We start from the raw sequence: 17,010 nt of genomic DNA on the forward strand, positions 1-17,010 counted from the left end.
TAGCCCTCTCAGGCCACTCACTTTCCATCTCCTCCACCGGCCCTCTGTTCCTTCTCCCACCCCTGATCCTGCATGCTGCCCAAACCTGGCTTTCTCACTCTGCTCTCCTCTGTGCTCTCCCATGAGGTATGGCCAGTCAGCTGAGCCACAGCCCCTCAGCGGTAAGTGCAGCCCGCAAAGGTCCACCATGTCCTGCTACTGCCTAATTCCCTGGGGCCATCCACAGCCAGCGCTGTCCTCTCTATGCCCTGAATATTCCATCATCATTTCTACCTCTGCACCAGCGCTTGTGCCCTTTCTTCTACTTGGAATGCTTTTCAGATTCCACTCTGCCCTGTCAAATCTCAGCTTACCTCTCCTCAAGGCTTGGCCCAAGACCCATCTTCTCCCCAAAGTCTTCACTAACCAATTTGGTCCAAATGAAACTCCCTTCAGTGAGCTACTGTAACTCACTGAAACACTCAGCTCAGCAATTAATCCTATATTGTCTGCTCATTTTGATCATTTCAAGCACATGGCACTTATCTCTGCAGCAAATCCTAAGTTCCCAAGGGGTCCACTGGGCCTAGCACCAAACTAGCGCATACTAGACCTCCGACAGACAGATAACTGTTAAACTGAACTCTGGTTCCTCATCCAGCTCTCTCTCTTTCCCCAGCTCAGCATTCCTGAATTCCTGGGCCTTCTCCCACAGGACTAACTTAAACCTCTGTGGGCTCTTCTCTGAACTGGCTCTGGTTTCCCCAAGTTCTTCTTTCATTATGGAGACCATGCCCACCCTCAAGGCTTTCTAAGCATCCAGCCAGGCTGAGAACAATGTGAGGGTGACCTCATACTCCTCTGTTTATACACCCCATTTGGTGTTGGCTCTACTTTTAAACCACAAAGCTGCTGCAGACTCATGGTTGGCTGATGAACCAGGAGAGCTGCCGCCAGCTCAGCTTCTGCTGTGCTAGCCGTGCCCTCTTTAGCCTGGAGCAGGAGCCTGGGCATCCTTCTGCAGGGTCTACTCCACACTGGGGCCCTTTACTTGTGACTTCTCTTTCTGCCTGAAGTCAAAACGGTAACATAAGGGATAAATGGGAAGGAAGAAGTTTTGGCCCAGATATCCCCCCAGGTGAGATTCTCCTTAGAGGCCAGGGCTAGGATTGCCCAGCAGAGGGTCCTGCACGTTTCTGAGCTGCTGACTTCCCTGCTGGCAGGAAGGGTGGCTCTAAACCCCAGTGAGCCCCCAAACCCAGGAGTAAGTCAGAAAGGGGTCTTAGTCTCAGGGAGCCCCGTCTGGCCTGGCCACTCCTCTGGGTCTCCCATCTAGTTCAAAGAAGCTCCTGCTTCACCAGAAACAAGAACGTCATCTCCATCCCTCATAGAAACAATAACCCCAGATGCTAGGGCTCCACCCTAGCAAAGGTGGGGAAGAAGGGATAAATTAGCCTCAGCTTCCAAAGAGGGCAGAGATTTCTTTGGAAATAAACATCATCAGTTCTAGGAAACAACCTAAGCCAAGACTGGGTAGTCATCTTCACAACCATGAAGTGTTGAGCCTCAGGCAACATGGAAACAGACCTTCTAATCAGTGAGGACAGGAGGAGGGAGGGCAGCCCACAGACGCCAGCCTGACCCAGGCAATAATGGACTCTCCCTGTGTCTCAGGACAAGGGAGACCCCTGTGTGAAGTTCTGCCTTGAGCCAGGTGACAGATGGCAGCCAGGTGGGCTCTGTGCTTCTTGAATGCTGGCAGCCAAGCTATCATTAGTGGGGACACTGGGGCCTTGGACCTTAGTTTAGCTTCTCAGAGAGACCCTCAGGGTGCCCTTTAGGGAACTGCCCGTGTCCATGAGAAAGGCAGACCAAGCAGAGCTATGACACAGTCACAGATCACAGTCAGCTCTGGAACTAACCAGCTGACGCAATTGATGACAAACCCAGGGAAGGTAAAGAGAACAGGACAAGAGAAGAGAGGGAATGTGGAGGAAGGGAGGCAAGAGCCCATGTTAAGGAGAAGGAAAGGGAACAGACAGACTCTTTAAAACCCATTGTATCAACAGCCCAAGTGAAGACATTTGGAGCAAGCTCATTAACTTTACAGGTGGCACTTAGCTGGGTGGGGTGCTAATACTCTGGAAAACAAGATCAGAACAAAAGTGGCAAAACTAAATTCAGATAAGTTTCTCTTAAAAAGAACAGCAGGTGCTCCCTCGAGAGTAGGAAGTCCTCCCAGGAGCCCAAACCAGCCACTGGAACTGGGGAATGAGTGGCTGGGCAGAAATGACGTCTGCAAGAAATGTCGACCAGCCTAGTAGGGCTGCTACTGCAAAACCCATGTCAGGGCACCCATCTTCCAAGTGCTGTATATTGGGGTCAGTCTGCTTGGCAGCCCCATACTATAACCTCCAGCTTTGAAGTGAGAAGCCAAGAGGAGTCTTGAAATAACTAAGGAGATAGAAAACTGATGTCTCGGTCCTCACTGCCTCCCTGGGATCCTCCTGTCAAAACCCTGCTAGCCCTCACCAGCACATAGAGCAGGATGTAGAGGTGGTGGGTCAGCCAGAAGCCCCGGAAGCTGTGGCGGCGGAAGTGGTGGGAGGCAAAGACGTACATGATGGCCAGGACCAGGAGCAGCACGACCCCCGTGAAGCCTGCAAAATGAACATGGGGTGAAGGGCAGAGGAGCAGGGCCATTCTGAGGCTGCCATGGATCAGGGTCCCCTTTCCACTCCACTGCTCTGGGTAAGGGCACAGAAGCCCAGGCTTCTCTGTTCTTCTCTCCCCACACTGCTGATCACAGGTGCCTTCTACTTCAACAGACTCTACCCTTCCCTCATAGACCTTGTCACGACTGTTATTTTTCAAGTAACTGTGCCATTTATGTCTGTCACCTCCCTGACTTTCAGGCCTACAAGAACAGGGACCAGACTGCTAGTTCACCACTGAATCCTAGTGCCTACTGTAGGGCTTGGCACCCTGTGGGGCTTTTATAAATGTGTGCTGAATGAATGAATGAATCCATGGGGCATCTACTTTGGCCTCTAGGTCAGACTTTGGACATTGCAGGCCCTGCCCCCATGGAGTCAAGGCTTGGCCTACGTCCCTGTAGCATCACACTTGGCTGACACAGCATAAGCAATGGCACCATGAGTGAGTAAGTGTGACCACCAGAGTCCCCTGGGTTAATCCCAGAGTTGGTGGGAGGCACCCCCTTTACAGGGGATCCCTTTACAGGGGATCCCCTTTACACGAGAGGGCAATACAAGATTCAGGATGAAGTGTGGGGCCAGAGAATGGCCCCTCAAGTGATTAAGGAGGAGAGAGGCAGAAATTAGGAAGATTAGAGCCCTGCAGTATGGAAAAGCAGAGGTTAAGAAGAGATCTAACCAAAGCCTGTAAAGACCTGAACGGAGAGAAGAGCATAAACACAGCCTTATCCACTAAATCCCACTGTGCAGGAATTAGCAAGCACTCTGAAGTTCAAAGCAGATCGTTTTAGGATTAAAAAAAAAAAAATGCTGTGTTTCACAGAGGGGAGTGAATATAGAAAATGTGTTACCCCAAAGAGGAAATAGACTGAAAATATAAACAGGTTCAAGAAGCTTTTGAATAGATTCACAGATAATAGTTCTAAAATGGGTGATTATGAAGAGTTAGGAATATTCCCCTAAACAGCCCTTGTCAAGAAGACTACAAGGGATGGGGGGTTCTGCCTAGTTTGACAATGAGCCCGGTCTCTCTGCCATACAGCTGGGCACAGCACTCGAAGTTACTGTCATGGTAGGTTGTGTATGCTGGGGTGGGAGGTGAGGGAGTCCACTCCCATTCTACAGAGGGAGGAACTGCAGAGTGGGGCAGTAGCCCAGCCAAGCTCCCAAGAGAAGGACTGGATAGCAGAGGCTCCTACTGCCCAGGAGAGTCCTTAGGACCAGAGGGCAGAGCCTGGCTCACCGTGAGAGCCAAGTGAGTGCTACTAGGCTGCCTCATGGCAGACAGAACCCAGAGCCCGCACCTCAGAGCCAGACCAGAAATTCAGAACAGGAAGGGCTCTCACCTGGCACAGTCTGGAAGAACCACCAGTAATACTTCTGGGGAAACTCAGACCTGTCAAGAATGGAAAGCAAGGAAGGATGCTGAGAGGAGATGTCTGGGACTTCCAGAAAGAATCCTCCAGAGGAAACACCCCAACCCAGCCACTAGTGTCCCTTTCTGCCCATTTGGGACCAAGGCTCAGGTTGGTCATTGTCTGTCTCTATAATCTGGAAGGTGACACTCTGCTCTCAGCCAAGAGAATTTGCTTCTTTCCATCCATAAAGAATACCCCTACCTTGAGACACACACACACGCACACACACGCACACACACGCACATACTCACTCACCTGTCATCATGGAAGAGGCCAGGGAAGAGGCAGGAGAGGACACTGAGTGGGCTGATGGAGAACAGGTACACATTCACCACATGGCCCGCACTGTGTAAGACTAAGGAAGACCAGGAAGGGGGGGAGTGAGCCTGGGGGCAGCCCGGTGGGGGTGTTCAACCCATTCAGCCCAAGATGAAGGACTCCAGCCACCCAGAATTGGGAGCCTGAAGAAGGACCCTAGGGATCTGTACCTCTGATCTCTAATCAACCTCCTGTTCCTCCCCCCAACCCCTGCTCCATATATACCATCCATGAACACAGCCACAAGAGTCTGAAATGATACCATTAGAAATTCTATCTTTTGGTTTCTCTCATAGTGTGTTTTACAACATAAAAACTGGAAGAAATCACACACATGTGCACTTGTTCTGGGGTGTTGGTAACTTGTCAGCTGGAGGCTGATGAGGTGGCTCTGGAAGCATGGGAAGGGGCAGTGAGTGGCCCCTGGGCTTATTTCACACCACTGTGGGGCCAGCTCCACCCTCCTGAGGACTTCCAAGATTTATACTCAAGTCAAGCCCAGAGAGAGAGGAGGTGCTCTCAGAGGAGGGGAAGCCAGCAGAGGGGGGGGGGGGGGCGGGAGGACAGAGACAAGAATCCCTGGGACCCCCAGGTCCTGCCTGTGAGGATGATGGCAGTGGAGGCAATGAGACGATGGAAGTCCACGGCGGCGTCGAAGGGTATGTAGCGGTTGAGGAAGGTCTCGCGCAGGAAGGTGATGAGGTTGCGGCACATGGTCAGCAGGATGTAGGAGAACATGAAGGAGATGCTGGCGGCCGTGCCCCGGGACAGGATGATGCCCACGCGGGTGGTGTCTGTGATGCCCATGTGGTGAGCCCCGAAGGCGTAGTCTGTGGAGGGGCCCGGGTGAATAAGGGGGTTGCAGTGCAGAGGAAAGAGTGCCGCCTGCAGGTGGAGCCTCCCCCACAGCAGCCTTCCTTCAAGCAAGCCGGGCACACTGGCAGGAGCCACACCCCTGGGGCTGCCCGCACTCACAGTAGGCCCGCTCCAGGAAAAGGCCCCCGGTGATGGCATAGAACACGGCCACACAGCCGATGTGGCGCCGATAGTTCTCCACAAAACGCTTGAACTGCTGCAAGGTCTGGTGGCGACGGCTGCGCTGAAACTTCTCCCGGTGAGCCTCCGTGAACAGCAGGGGCTGGAAAGACGTTACCCTGGGAGACACGAAGACTTGGCTCTGGCTGTGGACCTGCCATTAGTGCAGCCTGCCTCCCCAGCAGAGAAAGGGCATCGAGTTGCTCAAACCAAGCAGGGTTCAGACCCCACAGGCTATATACCACACTCTTCAAGCCAACTGTCAGAGTAGGGGCAGCCTTGCAAGAGGTCACTTGGTCAGTTCACCCCAGGAGATACACTCCCTCTACCCCAGTTCCCACTCACTCAGTCCTCTCCCCTCCCAGTCTGTAGCTCCTCACTCTTACCTGCTCTGTTCTCATTTTTTACTGGAAGCTTAGAAGATACACCCTCCAGGAAGCCTTCCTTGACTTCCCAGGTAGAGGTGAGCACTTCCTTGAGCTCTGAAGCCCCTTGCTCTTACCACTCTTACAACATTCTTCAGTGGGACCTTGTAACTGTCAGTGTACCAGACCATCTTGTCAGACTGGGATCTTCTTGGGCATGGACTGTTCATCCTGCCAGCACCCCTGGGCTCAGGACCATGCCTGGCACCCAGTAATCACTGTATCCATGCTGAAGGGATGGATGAACTGCCTGGGCTTAATTAACAGGAGGAGCAGGCGTACTTCTTGCCAAACCTCCGTCGAATCTCCTGGGGAGGGTCTGTGTCCATGGGGCACTGCAGTCTCTGTGGTGTCCACTCCACCTCAGCGTTGCTGCGGGGACAGCGAGCATTCACTCTGGGGGAGGGACTAGGACAGAAATGAGAGAGATAGGACCTTGGCCGCCTGAGCCACTTGGTCCTCTGCTGCCCCTGTGTGCCTTCAGACCAACTCTGTTGGGGAAGGGTCAGAACTGTCAGACAGGGGACAGCAAGATTCCCACAGAGACCTAGAGAGAGAATGAGTCAGATCCTGGGGGTCCCAGCCAAGGGTACACATACAAGGGCATCTGACCCTGGCAGCAGGTGAGTGCTGAAATCCACCAGGCTCTCTGCTCTTCCTGGTGCAGGGCTGCGTCCGCCTAGAGTAAGGAGTGTTTTTTTCTAATATGCATGAATACACTACATAGGCTAGTGGGGCCCCTGATACCAGGCATTCTGGGGAGAGAAAAGGCAACTCCCCAACCCCAGCCTCCCTCCAACATTCCCAGATGAGGGCTCACCAGATCTTTTCCTGGCTGACGTAGGAGGCTCGCCGGCACAGGTCCTTGATGACCTCAGGCACCTCTACCCCTGCAACACAAAGATGGACTAGGCGACGGCTCAGGGCCCAGAGCCCAGGAAGACCTGGTAGCTACCCCACATCCATACTGTAGAGGGCCTCTGGCCAGTACCCTTGCCTTTGGGTGCCATAGTCTCAGCCTGTGTTCTCTGTGGAAACTAGACCCAGCCATGAGTGGGCAGACAGAAGGCCTGAAACAAAGTTGGCCAGGCAGTGTCCCCTGGACATGTGTCCACCTTTGGCCCCACTCCTAGGACCGTTATCAGGCTGATGGGGTAGAGTTCAGGAACTGTAGGCAACTTGCCTGCTAGACCATTCTGCCACTAAAACCCTGCTCAACCCTCCAGCCTAAAATCTCCTGAGAGTTAAGTGTAGATCTAGGTGGTGCACATATGGAGATCACCATAAAATTCTTTCCACTTTTCTGTGTTTAAAAATGCTCATAGGGGCACCTGGGTGGCTCAGTCAGTTAAGCATCCAACTCTTGATTTTGACTCAGGTCATGATCTCACAGGTGATGAGTTTGAGCCCCATGTCGGACTCTGCACTGACAGCACAGAGCCTGCTTGGGATTCTCTCTCTCCCTCTCTCTGTGCGTCCCCTCCTCAAATTCTCTCTCTCTCTCAAAATAAATAAATAAATTTTAAAAATGTTCATAATAAAATGTTGGGAGAAAAACACTCTCCCACGAGCCACGCATTCCTCTCTGTCTGAGCTGCACAGGAGGGGCAGTGCAGGAGTGAGCTGCAAATCCAAATCCTGGGAATATCCAAGTCACTTCTAAATGCTAAACCAATCTTGAAGATTACCCTGGTCCTACAGCCCAGAGGGCAAACGTGATTAATCTGAATTTAATGAAATCAGAGTGTTTAAAACAAAGTATAGATGTTTATCCCTCAAATTTCAGCAAATGGCAAATATGGCAAAGTGATAACTAAAGGCAAATCTAGGTGAATGGTAAAGGGATGCTCCTTGTGCTATTCTTGTACCTTTTCTGTAGGTACATTTAAAATGTTTCAAAGTAAAATTTGAAGGAAACAACAAGGCACAACAACAATTAAAAGCAAAACAAAACAGTACTCAGCATTACTCTTCTACATAACCCTCACTCTCCCAGCCAGGTTGTCTCCTCCACCCCAGGGGCTGGATGTTCCTGGGACTCTGGCCTGGGCTCACTTCCAGGCACCTGCCCCTGCTCTGCCCTCAGGCCTACATGCCTACTTCCCTGGCTGCCTGGGAAAGGTGAAAAGATGATGAATCAGGGGAGCTGGGTGTGCACTCCACCAACTCTCCTCCCACCTCAGGCAGGTGAAGCCTTGACCAGAGTCCCAGCTGTGCCCTGCCTAATTCGCCCCCCTCCCACATGGATCTAGAATTGGGCTGCTCAGCTCCCCCAGGTTCTCATAATCCTGGGAGGGACTTGGTTTGGTCTCAATATGACCCAGTGAGAAACTGTGAAGGTACCATAAGGTCAGAGTAGACCAGAGAGTCCTGCTACCTGCCCCCTGCTCTCTCTGGCTGTAGCCCCCACCCACCTGAGTCAGACACAGGTGGGACAGGAAGTAGGGGAAGGACAACAGAGGTGGGTCTCCATGCACTCAAGCAAACATTTCCTGAGCACGCAGACAAGGCATATAAAGGCAAACAAAACCAGAGCACCCCCCTGCCACCAGATACCCCAGCTCAGATGAATATGGCCTGGGTAGGGCTTTTACAAGGAGATTCTACAGTTCCCTGTCCTGGCCATCAAGAACAGGGGCCTTTGACAGACAGCTGGGAGAATCAGAATTCTATCTGCTGTCCCTCGCCCCATCCTGACCCTGCCCACCCCAGAAGCAAAGCTGCATTATGACTCTTGTGGGCTGTAGGCACTATTGCGTTCCTAGGCCCCTTCCTCCATTAAACAAAGAAAAAAAATATATATATATATGTATATGTACATATGTGTATATATGTATATATATATGTATATATGTGTGTATATATATGTATATACACATATACTTATAAAATATAAATATTTTTTACATTCATGTTGATACAAAGAAGAATATAATCCAGGCTGGATGTATTATCACATACTTATTATTATTATTATATTCATTCTTCTGATTTTAAAAGAAATTAAAACATTTCTGTGGGCTCCTAAAAGTATGTGGGCCCTGGGCACTGTGCCTGCTGTGTCTAATGGATAGGTCAGCCCTAAGGCAGGCCGCCCCACCTTTGACGCAGAGCTGCGTGAAACGGAGCTCGCTATCATGGTCCCTCAGCATGAAGTGGAAATCCTCCCACGTCAGCTCCTCCTTATCCTGGAAGCCCGACTCCCGGAACATGGACTCCACCACCTCAGTCAGCTGGGCCTTGGACAGGCAGTTGTTGGAGATCTCGATGAAGGACCTGGGGTTGGGGGAGGGAAGCCATCAGGGCCTGAAAAGAGGCCTAAGGCCTAGACATGAGGGCCCAATGGTCAACCCACCAGGCCTTCAGAGCCCACATGGAAGGGCCCCAACTGACCACATTCCAAGACCCTTCCTAGTTATAACAGTCTTTGGCTCTACGGAGGAGGAGGAAGAGGGGGAGGAGGCCCCTGTTCTTGACCCTTTGGCTCCCACCTTTATATCCCACTTTTTCCCCCAGCAGTCTTCTGGCTATCCCACATGACCAACCTCAGCATCCTGATGAACTCGTCCTTGGAAATGAGACCATTCCCATCAAAGTCATACATGCGGAACATAAGACGAGACTTCTCCTCAGGAGAGCCTGGGAGAAGGAGGACCCTGTGAGAGCCCCAACCTACCTGCCTAAGCCCCAGGCATCCCAGAAGGGGACTCACATGAGTGTGACCCACTGCTGGGCACAACAAGGTGTTATTCTGCTTCCTGACATCTACCCAGATGTCTGCCATGGCTGGAGACCTGGTCCCAGCACTTCCCCATCTCTAACAGGTAAGCTACCTTCCAGCCTCAGTTTCCAGCCCCTTCCATCTTCTCCTACCTGGACAATCACTCCCTTTTCCTTTACCTTTCATGAAGACCACCAGGATGTCCAGAAACTCCCGGAAGGACAGGTAGCCATTGCCATCTTTATCAGCAAGAGAGAACATGGACTCTACAAACATGTCCTGGGGCTTGAGGCCCAGGGACTCGGCAAATTCAGCTCTGCTCAGCTCACAAGTCAGGGCCTCCTGTACCTTCTGTGAGGAATCCAGGGGCAGGGTCCCTGCATCTGCCTGGTCGATGTCCAGCACCTGCACTCAGGCAGTAGCAGAGGGAGAGAGAAGGAGACAAGACTTCCTTGATTTGTAGTTGAGGCTTATAGGAGCCACCTTTTCCAGGCATCTGCCCAGCACCCTGTCCCCTCAGCACTACCCCATGCCTTGCAGGTGGTTCCTGGGGCCATTTGTCCTATGGAACCCTGACTCTCTATGTTAGCTGACTAGACCAGGGATGCAACTTGATCCAAGCAGACAATCTAGGATTGGGACTGAGATGTCTCAGGTCTGTCTTGACCTGAGCACAGGAAAACTTGGAAGTTGTAGACCACCCTGTTCTTCCAAGTGCTCAGAGACACAGACAGAGGGAAGTAAACACACAGAGAAAATGGAGCAGCCTAAGAGAGAGGAGTGACCTTGTTTGCTGGCAGCTTTCCCTTTCCTAGCCCCTTCCAGGCCAGGTCATAGTCCTCCCTTTAGAATTCCTGAGACATCATCATATCCTCAGAGTCAACTGACCCATTGTCAGTCCTAGCTTACACTGAGTTTTCACTGAGAAAAAGCCTCAGCTAAGTTGAGAAAAAGCTGGGCTTGGGAAAGGAGAATTCCCACCACGGGCTACCTGCAGCCCACCCAGGGGCTGCCCCAGCATCAGAAGAGACGGTGAGGGTAGTAAGCAGGCCACGGGCCACAGCACCTATTTTTCCTGACATCAACTGGGGTCCCCTGGCCCAAGCCTGGCTATGGTTTCATGAGGCAAACCTTGTTGCTTCAAACAACGAGCTTTAGTGAAAAGAGCCTGGGGCTGGTGACAAAAGACCTGGGTTCCTGTCCCAGCTCTACCACCCACTTACTGTGTGACCTCAGGCAAGTCTCTTCACTTGTCTGGCATTCATTTTCCTACTTATCTCACAGGGCTATTGTGAGAATCAACACCAGCCATTGTATGGAAAGTGTTTTGAAACCTGAGAACACTGTGCAGGTAGAAAGGGGTGGCAGCTGCCCCCAGGACACAGTAGCACTCTCTGTCACCCCCCACATAGGAGGTCCTGTGGCCCTGATGGGTCCTGACCTGAGTGGAGGTGCCCAGGTCCTGCCTGGGCCCTGGCAATGTATCACTCCACCTGGAGGTTCTTCCATTCTAGTGCATACTCAAGTTCAACTAGTTTGAGGGGTAAATGACAAACGTCATGTGCCTGGCACATAGTAAACGACCATTAAATGCTCATTTCCCTCATGAATCCTCTCCCCAGCCAGCCAACCCTGCTCCTTCTCCTCAAATATTAATTTTTTTGCCATTTTTCTGGGCACCTCTGCACAGTCCTTCTTGCTCCTTTCCTCTGAGCCCAAAATTTTCCGCCTCTTTTTAAGTCCTCACCAAATTTGAACTGAACCATGACCCTCCACTGGCCTGAAGACTTTATACCTTTTCTGACCTCCTAGACTGCTTATCTCCTGGATCAGTTTTGTATCCAGGATTCTTTACCACTTAACCTTCCTTTCTGGGCATGTCCCATCTTCCCAGAGGGATGACAAACTCCTTTAGTGGGAGGGGGATGGGCATGCTCTATAAGCTCTATTTATCTTATCTCTACCAAGCTTCTCTCTCCACCATTCTCCACCCAGGCTGCTTTATTTCTGTGCCCGATACGGATGCCAAGTCTTTGCATTTCTCTTCCTGACTTGTTTCCCCACAGCCTCTCAGTAGTTCTTGGAAATCTGCAAGGGAAGCACTCGCGCCCTATGGTGGCCTCTGGCAGCTGCACTCTTCCAAAGAGGGGGGACCAAGGGCTTTCAGTGTCCCCACACTGCCTGTCTAGCCCTAGATTTCTGCAGCCTTTTGGTCAGGATGAGTCAAGTAAGGGCAGAAAATTTGGATAGCCCTGAGGAGAGAGCTGAGTGACACATGCAGAAAAGCTCCTGACATGGCCTCCCTAGAATGGCACGGGTGGACACGGGAGCCTCTCCTTACAGAAAGGCTAGGTGATTGGGCCAAAAACGCAGTAGAACTGATTGTTAGTGTCAGGGCTCCTGACTTTCCCTGGAATCACCCCATGGCCTGGGCAGGTAAGGGAACTACAGGCAGACATGCAAGGCGAGATCTGACCCTATATACACACCTGGGAGAAAAGGTGCCTGAAAAAGGTCTCCAGGAGGTGGCTCCTTTGTTCTCGTGTCACAGCTGCCCTCATGAGCTCCTGCTCCCGCAGTTCCCACTCCTGGAACCTCAGCCCGCTCTCCTTCAGGGCCCCCCGAAGGTTTTCCACCAGCACCTGCCGCTCTTCCTCCACATTAAACAGCAGCACCTACGGAAGCAGCAACAGGCGGAGCAAGCATTTGTCAGGGCCTTTTGAGGCCAGGACCTGTACATAAGCTCTGTCAGGGGCCACTGGAAAGAGTGGCCTCAGAAAAGAGATATACTGTTATCTCCTAGACTCCATATGCTCCGTGGGCTCCATGGCTTGCTTATAGGCACAAAGCTAGCATTCAAAGATGCATGTCTGAAGCCACTCTTCCTTCTCTATTCAGCCCTGAAGAGAGGGGAAGGCAGGGGGACAGATGATGGAGGGGACAGAGGACAGACAGTCAGAGCTGAAAATCAGCCTGTGACTGAGTTCCCCTCCAAAATTTCTAACAAGTCACTAGATCCTAAAAACCAGGCAACAAGGAAGAGGGCCTGGATTCTTCTAAGGACTCCCAGCTAAGACCTATTGGGGTACCCTTAGAAAGGGAGGGGGAAGACTGTGCAAGAAGAAGGGACTGTGGAGATCATGTCATCCAGCAGGCCCAGAGCAGGATGAATGTGTTCAAGTTTATCTCTCTATCAGGTACTACAGCCAGGGACTAGAAACCCAGCCTGATTCTGTGCTCCTTCCCCTCCCCTGGCTGCCTCCCTGGATGTGGACAAGGAACCAGGGACCAGCTGGGCCATACCAGGTCATATTCCTTGGGGATCTTAAGCAGCAGGGTGCGGCGTCCTCGGTTGTTGGACACGATGAGGTTGACTTGCTGGGAAGGGCGCAGCTGGATGGTGCGGAGCACAGAGAGCCTGCCATCCACCACACAGATCTGCCCAGGCTGCAGGTGCACCAGCACAGGCCGGCAGGGCTCCTTGTGGCCCTGCCATTCCAAAGCTGGGGAGAGACAGGGCTGGGTCAGCTGGGGCCAGGAGGAAGGAGGCCAGCTTAGGGCTGGAGTTAGGTCCAGGCCTCCACAGCTCCTTGCTCCTTCTTAGGTACTGAGAGTCAGCCCCTCCCAACAACCCCTTGTACCTCTAGCATATGTAAAGAATAATAAGTACCATTTCCTATGTGTTTACTATGTGTGCAATGCTGTACCAAGTGCTTTGCGTGAACTAGTTAATTTAATCTTCATATATCTGTGAGGTAAGTGCTATTATTGGTTCTGTTTTACACATAACAAAAAATAAGTTTAGAGAGATTAAAAAATCTGCCTAAGACCCAAAAGCTCAAAGTTGTGGACCAAGATTCCAATCCTCAACGTGATTCTAGATCTTCATTAATTACTTCTCTATTGCCTGAAATTCCAGTGTAAGATGCCACAAAGCATCACTTCCCCAGGACTCTAGAGAATCATAGTATGCCTATGAAATGTATGAATGTGACTTCTTCCCATGAGTCTATTACATCTCCTTTATTTGGGACCATTAGGAGAATCTATGGAGGGTGGAGGACTCCAGGTCCAATGTCCACCTAATGCCTCCATGGCTCTTCCCACCTGGCCTGGCTTGCTTAGAGGCCTAGAAAAGGGAGGCCTTTTCCTTAGGCTGCTGAGGTGGGGGAGGGGACTGCAGCCCTGAATCATATCTTCTCCACCACCACCCTGGCCAGCTCCAGGCCTACCTTCCATGCCCCCCACGAGCTTCTCAGACATGACGCTCTGGCGGTCCTGGCCCTGGAGCCTCTTGAAATTTCTCCTCCGGAGCCGGGCAACAATCCAGGCACTGAGCAGGCTCACTGAGAGGGCAGAAGCAGTAGGATGCTCAAAGGAAGGTGGGGGTCTGGGAGAACAACTGCCCTTTCCTTGGCAAGACCCCCTGCTTTCCCCACCTCCTAGGTCAGCCCATTCAATTGTCTCAAATTGAATTGATGAGGGGTGGGTGGGGAGGGAGCTTTGGGTATCACTTAAGATGCCTGCACAGCTTCCCCTGCTTCCACTGCGCAGGTCCCTTCCCAGGCAGAGACTAGGTCCAGAGTCCTTGTGCCAAAACCTGGACCCACTCTGCCACTCTGCCAGTGGACCCACACACAGCCATGCCAAAGACTACCTGTCAAGCCTTTGCCCCAGCTAGTTCTCAACTGGTTCTCATGCAGGGGTTGCCTCTGACAATTTCCCAGGCCCAAGCTCCTAGAAATAACTGTAAATTGTGGCTCCTAACCAATCTGGGCCCTGAAGGGACCCCAGGAGAACAGGAAGGCAATTTTTCCTGGAGCTGACTTATCTGTGGGTCAGATACTTCTCATGTTCCTTCCTGTTGTGATGTTGTCCTCATGTGCCCAGAGGAATAGTACTCTGCATGATCTGTTGTAGATGAAACCACCCCACTCCCACCTCTCAACTTACAAATTTCCCCCAACCCCACCCTTCCCATCACTTTTACCCAGAGGGAAGCAGCAGAGAGCTCCAATGGTGACCCCAAAGCCAAATCCACTGCCTTCAAAATAGTCCCGCATGATGGAGGGAACACAGGCTGGCAGGCCCTCAGTGCTGAGCTGTCTTGGCTGTGGGCAGGGGTCTCCTGGGGAGACAGAGGAAGCTAGAGTATTGGGGGGGGGTTAGTGCTGGGCCAGAGGCTCTGGCACAGAATTACTGAGGAGTTAGGGTGACAGAAAGGGTAGGGTGGGGGAATTTTGAGTCTCAGAGGGCTGGGAGCTGCTTACCCCTGTCATTATACCAGGAATGTGGTGTTTGCCTACTTGGGTAACAAATGGGGTCAAAAATGCACCTCAGCCTCTGTCTCTCACACGTACACATATGTATACACACACATACACACACACACAGAGTTCACTTGTCACTGCTGTGGGATTAGGATATCCTCATGGCACTGGGCCCTTCTGATGTCACACCCACCCCAGGCTCAGCCCAGCCAGATGGAAGTCTCCTCTCTAGGTCTCTCTGAGTCTCAGTCTTGCACTCACTTGGGTACCTCCTGGGGTTGTGCAGAAGGGGACCTACACAGCCACATGTGGCCATGTTTTTGCCCAGAGCCAAAGTTCCCAAGGGCAGAAACATTGCTCACTGCCTCCTTGGGGTCTACTGCTCAGCCACATCTGAACCAGGCCCACAGCTGTGGAGAGATGAGGCACCAGACCCCAAATCCCTCCAATCACCTCCTGGTCTCTCACCTGCATGCCAGAAGAAGACATTGGGCTGCAGGGCACTGGGGCTCGTGTTGGTGACAGCCACTAGAACATCCCGCAGGGAAGTGTTTCTGATCTCCGCAATCTCTTCCTCAGAGAACAGCCTGGGGGTGGGAGAGGTGAGGAGCTACTGCCGTGGTAGAGGGAGAGGCCTGAGGAAAGAGGCCTAGAGGGGCTGAGGACTCAGTGGGGTCAGTTGAGAATCCAGGGCCCATGGGGTTGCTTACTTTACACACTGAGGGCCTGGGGCCCGGGCCAATGGGGGGTTGGAGGAAGGGTCCAGGAAGGCCTTACCCATTCCTAGTGTTCTCAAACCAGTAGCGGTCACCATCCCGCAACCGCACAAACTGGTTGAGGACGATGGCGCTGAAGAGAGGCCCAGGGTCCCCATGGCTCTCCAGAAGCCCCCCAGGGAGCAGCTCCAGTCGGGACAGGTCCTGGTTATACAGGGCAGCTGTGGCCTCCAGCACCTGAGGCCAAGAAAGGACAGGAGTGAGTGCAAAGACCTGGCACCCACCCTGGGGCAAAGAGGTAGTTCCCAGGTATCAGCCTCAAGGATGATAATAATAAATGACAGTGACATTCACTCACTTATTATGCCCCAGGCACTGCTCTGAGTGCTTTACATAAGTTAACTCATTTATGGGAACTCACAGATTCAGCTGCCTATTTTATAAAGTTGGAATAAAACAGGCAGCCAGTTCCCTATGTAGCTTGCTCTTAAAAAGGTATAAAAGTTGCAATCCCTATCAAAATAACACCAGCATTCTTCACAGAGCTATAACAAACAATCCTCAAATTTGTATGGAACCAGAAAAGACCCCAAATAGCCTAAGCAATCTTGAAAAAGAAAACCAAAGCTGGAGGCATCACAATTCCAGACTTCAAGATGTATTACAAAGCTGTAATCATCAAGACAGTATGGTACTGACACAAAAACAAACACTCAGATCAGTGGAATAGAATACAGAACCCAGGGGGCACCTGGGTGGTTCAGTTGGTTAGATGTCTGACCTCAGCTCAGGTCATGATGTCACAGTTTTCTCTCTGCCCCTCCTCCACTTGCACTCTGTCTCTATCTTAAAAAAATAAATAAAAACATTAAAAATTTTTAAAAAAGAATAGAGAACCCAGGGGGAGAAAAAAAGAATAGAGAACCCAGAAATGGACCCACAAACGTATGGCCAACTAATCTTTGACAAAGCAGGAAAGAATATCCCATGGAATAAAGACAGTCTCTTCAGCAGATGGTGTTGGGAAAACTGGACAGCGACATGCAGAAGACTGGACCTGGACCACTTTCTTACACCATACACAAAAATAAACTCAAAATGGATGAAAGACCTAAATGTAAGACAGGAAGTCATCAAAATCCTCAGGGAGAAAGTAGGCTAAACCCTCTTTGACCTTGGCCATGGCAATTTACTCAACACGTCTCCAGAAGGGAAACAAAAGCAAAAATGAACTATTTGGGCCTCATCAAAATAAAAGCTTTCTCCACAGTGAAGGAAACAATCAGCAAAATTAAAAGACAAATGATGGAATGGGAGAAGATATTTGCAAATGGCATATCAGGTAAAGGGTTAGTATCCAAAATCTATAAAGATCTTATCAAACTCAATACCCAAAAAAACAAATCATCCA

General features: G+C 51.3%; 1 protein-coding gene across 1 annotated transcript in view; it reads right to left on the minus strand.

The window, feature by feature from the left end:
• The window catches only part of DUOX1 (dual oxidase 1), a 32,793-nt gene that overhangs the window by 6,032 nt on the left and 9,751 nt on the right, over positions 1 to 17,010 (minus strand). Inside the window, exons 13-28 of the mRNA XM_042988971.1 lie at positions 15,661 to 15,836; positions 15,352 to 15,470; positions 14,604 to 14,741; positions 13,846 to 13,959; positions 12,917 to 13,116; positions 12,103 to 12,288; positions 9,793 to 10,018; positions 9,438 to 9,531; positions 8,993 to 9,168; positions 6,713 to 6,782; positions 6,175 to 6,300; positions 5,408 to 5,586; positions 5,032 to 5,262; positions 4,370 to 4,469; positions 4,043 to 4,092; positions 2,512 to 2,639 (exon numbers count right to left, since the gene is read on the minus strand). Coding sequence (XP_042844905.1) covers positions 2,512 to 2,639; positions 4,043 to 4,092; positions 4,370 to 4,469; positions 5,032 to 5,262; positions 5,408 to 5,586; positions 6,175 to 6,300; positions 6,713 to 6,782; positions 8,993 to 9,168; positions 9,438 to 9,531; positions 9,793 to 10,018; positions 12,103 to 12,288; positions 12,917 to 13,116; positions 13,846 to 13,959; positions 14,604 to 14,741; positions 15,352 to 15,470; positions 15,661 to 15,836 — 2,313 coding nt within the window. The remainder of the gene's footprint in view (positions 1 to 2,511; positions 2,640 to 4,042; positions 4,093 to 4,369; positions 4,470 to 5,031; positions 5,263 to 5,407; positions 5,587 to 6,174; positions 6,301 to 6,712; positions 6,783 to 8,992; positions 9,169 to 9,437; positions 9,532 to 9,792; positions 10,019 to 12,102; positions 12,289 to 12,916; positions 13,117 to 13,845; positions 13,960 to 14,603; positions 14,742 to 15,351; positions 15,471 to 15,660; positions 15,837 to 17,010) is intronic.

The sequence above is a fragment of the Panthera tigris genome, chromosome B3 (genome assembly GCF_018350195.1).
Source record: "Panthera tigris isolate Pti1 chromosome B3, P.tigris_Pti1_mat1.1, whole genome shotgun sequence".
Lineage (NCBI taxonomy): Eukaryota > Metazoa > Chordata > Mammalia > Carnivora > Felidae > Panthera > Panthera tigris.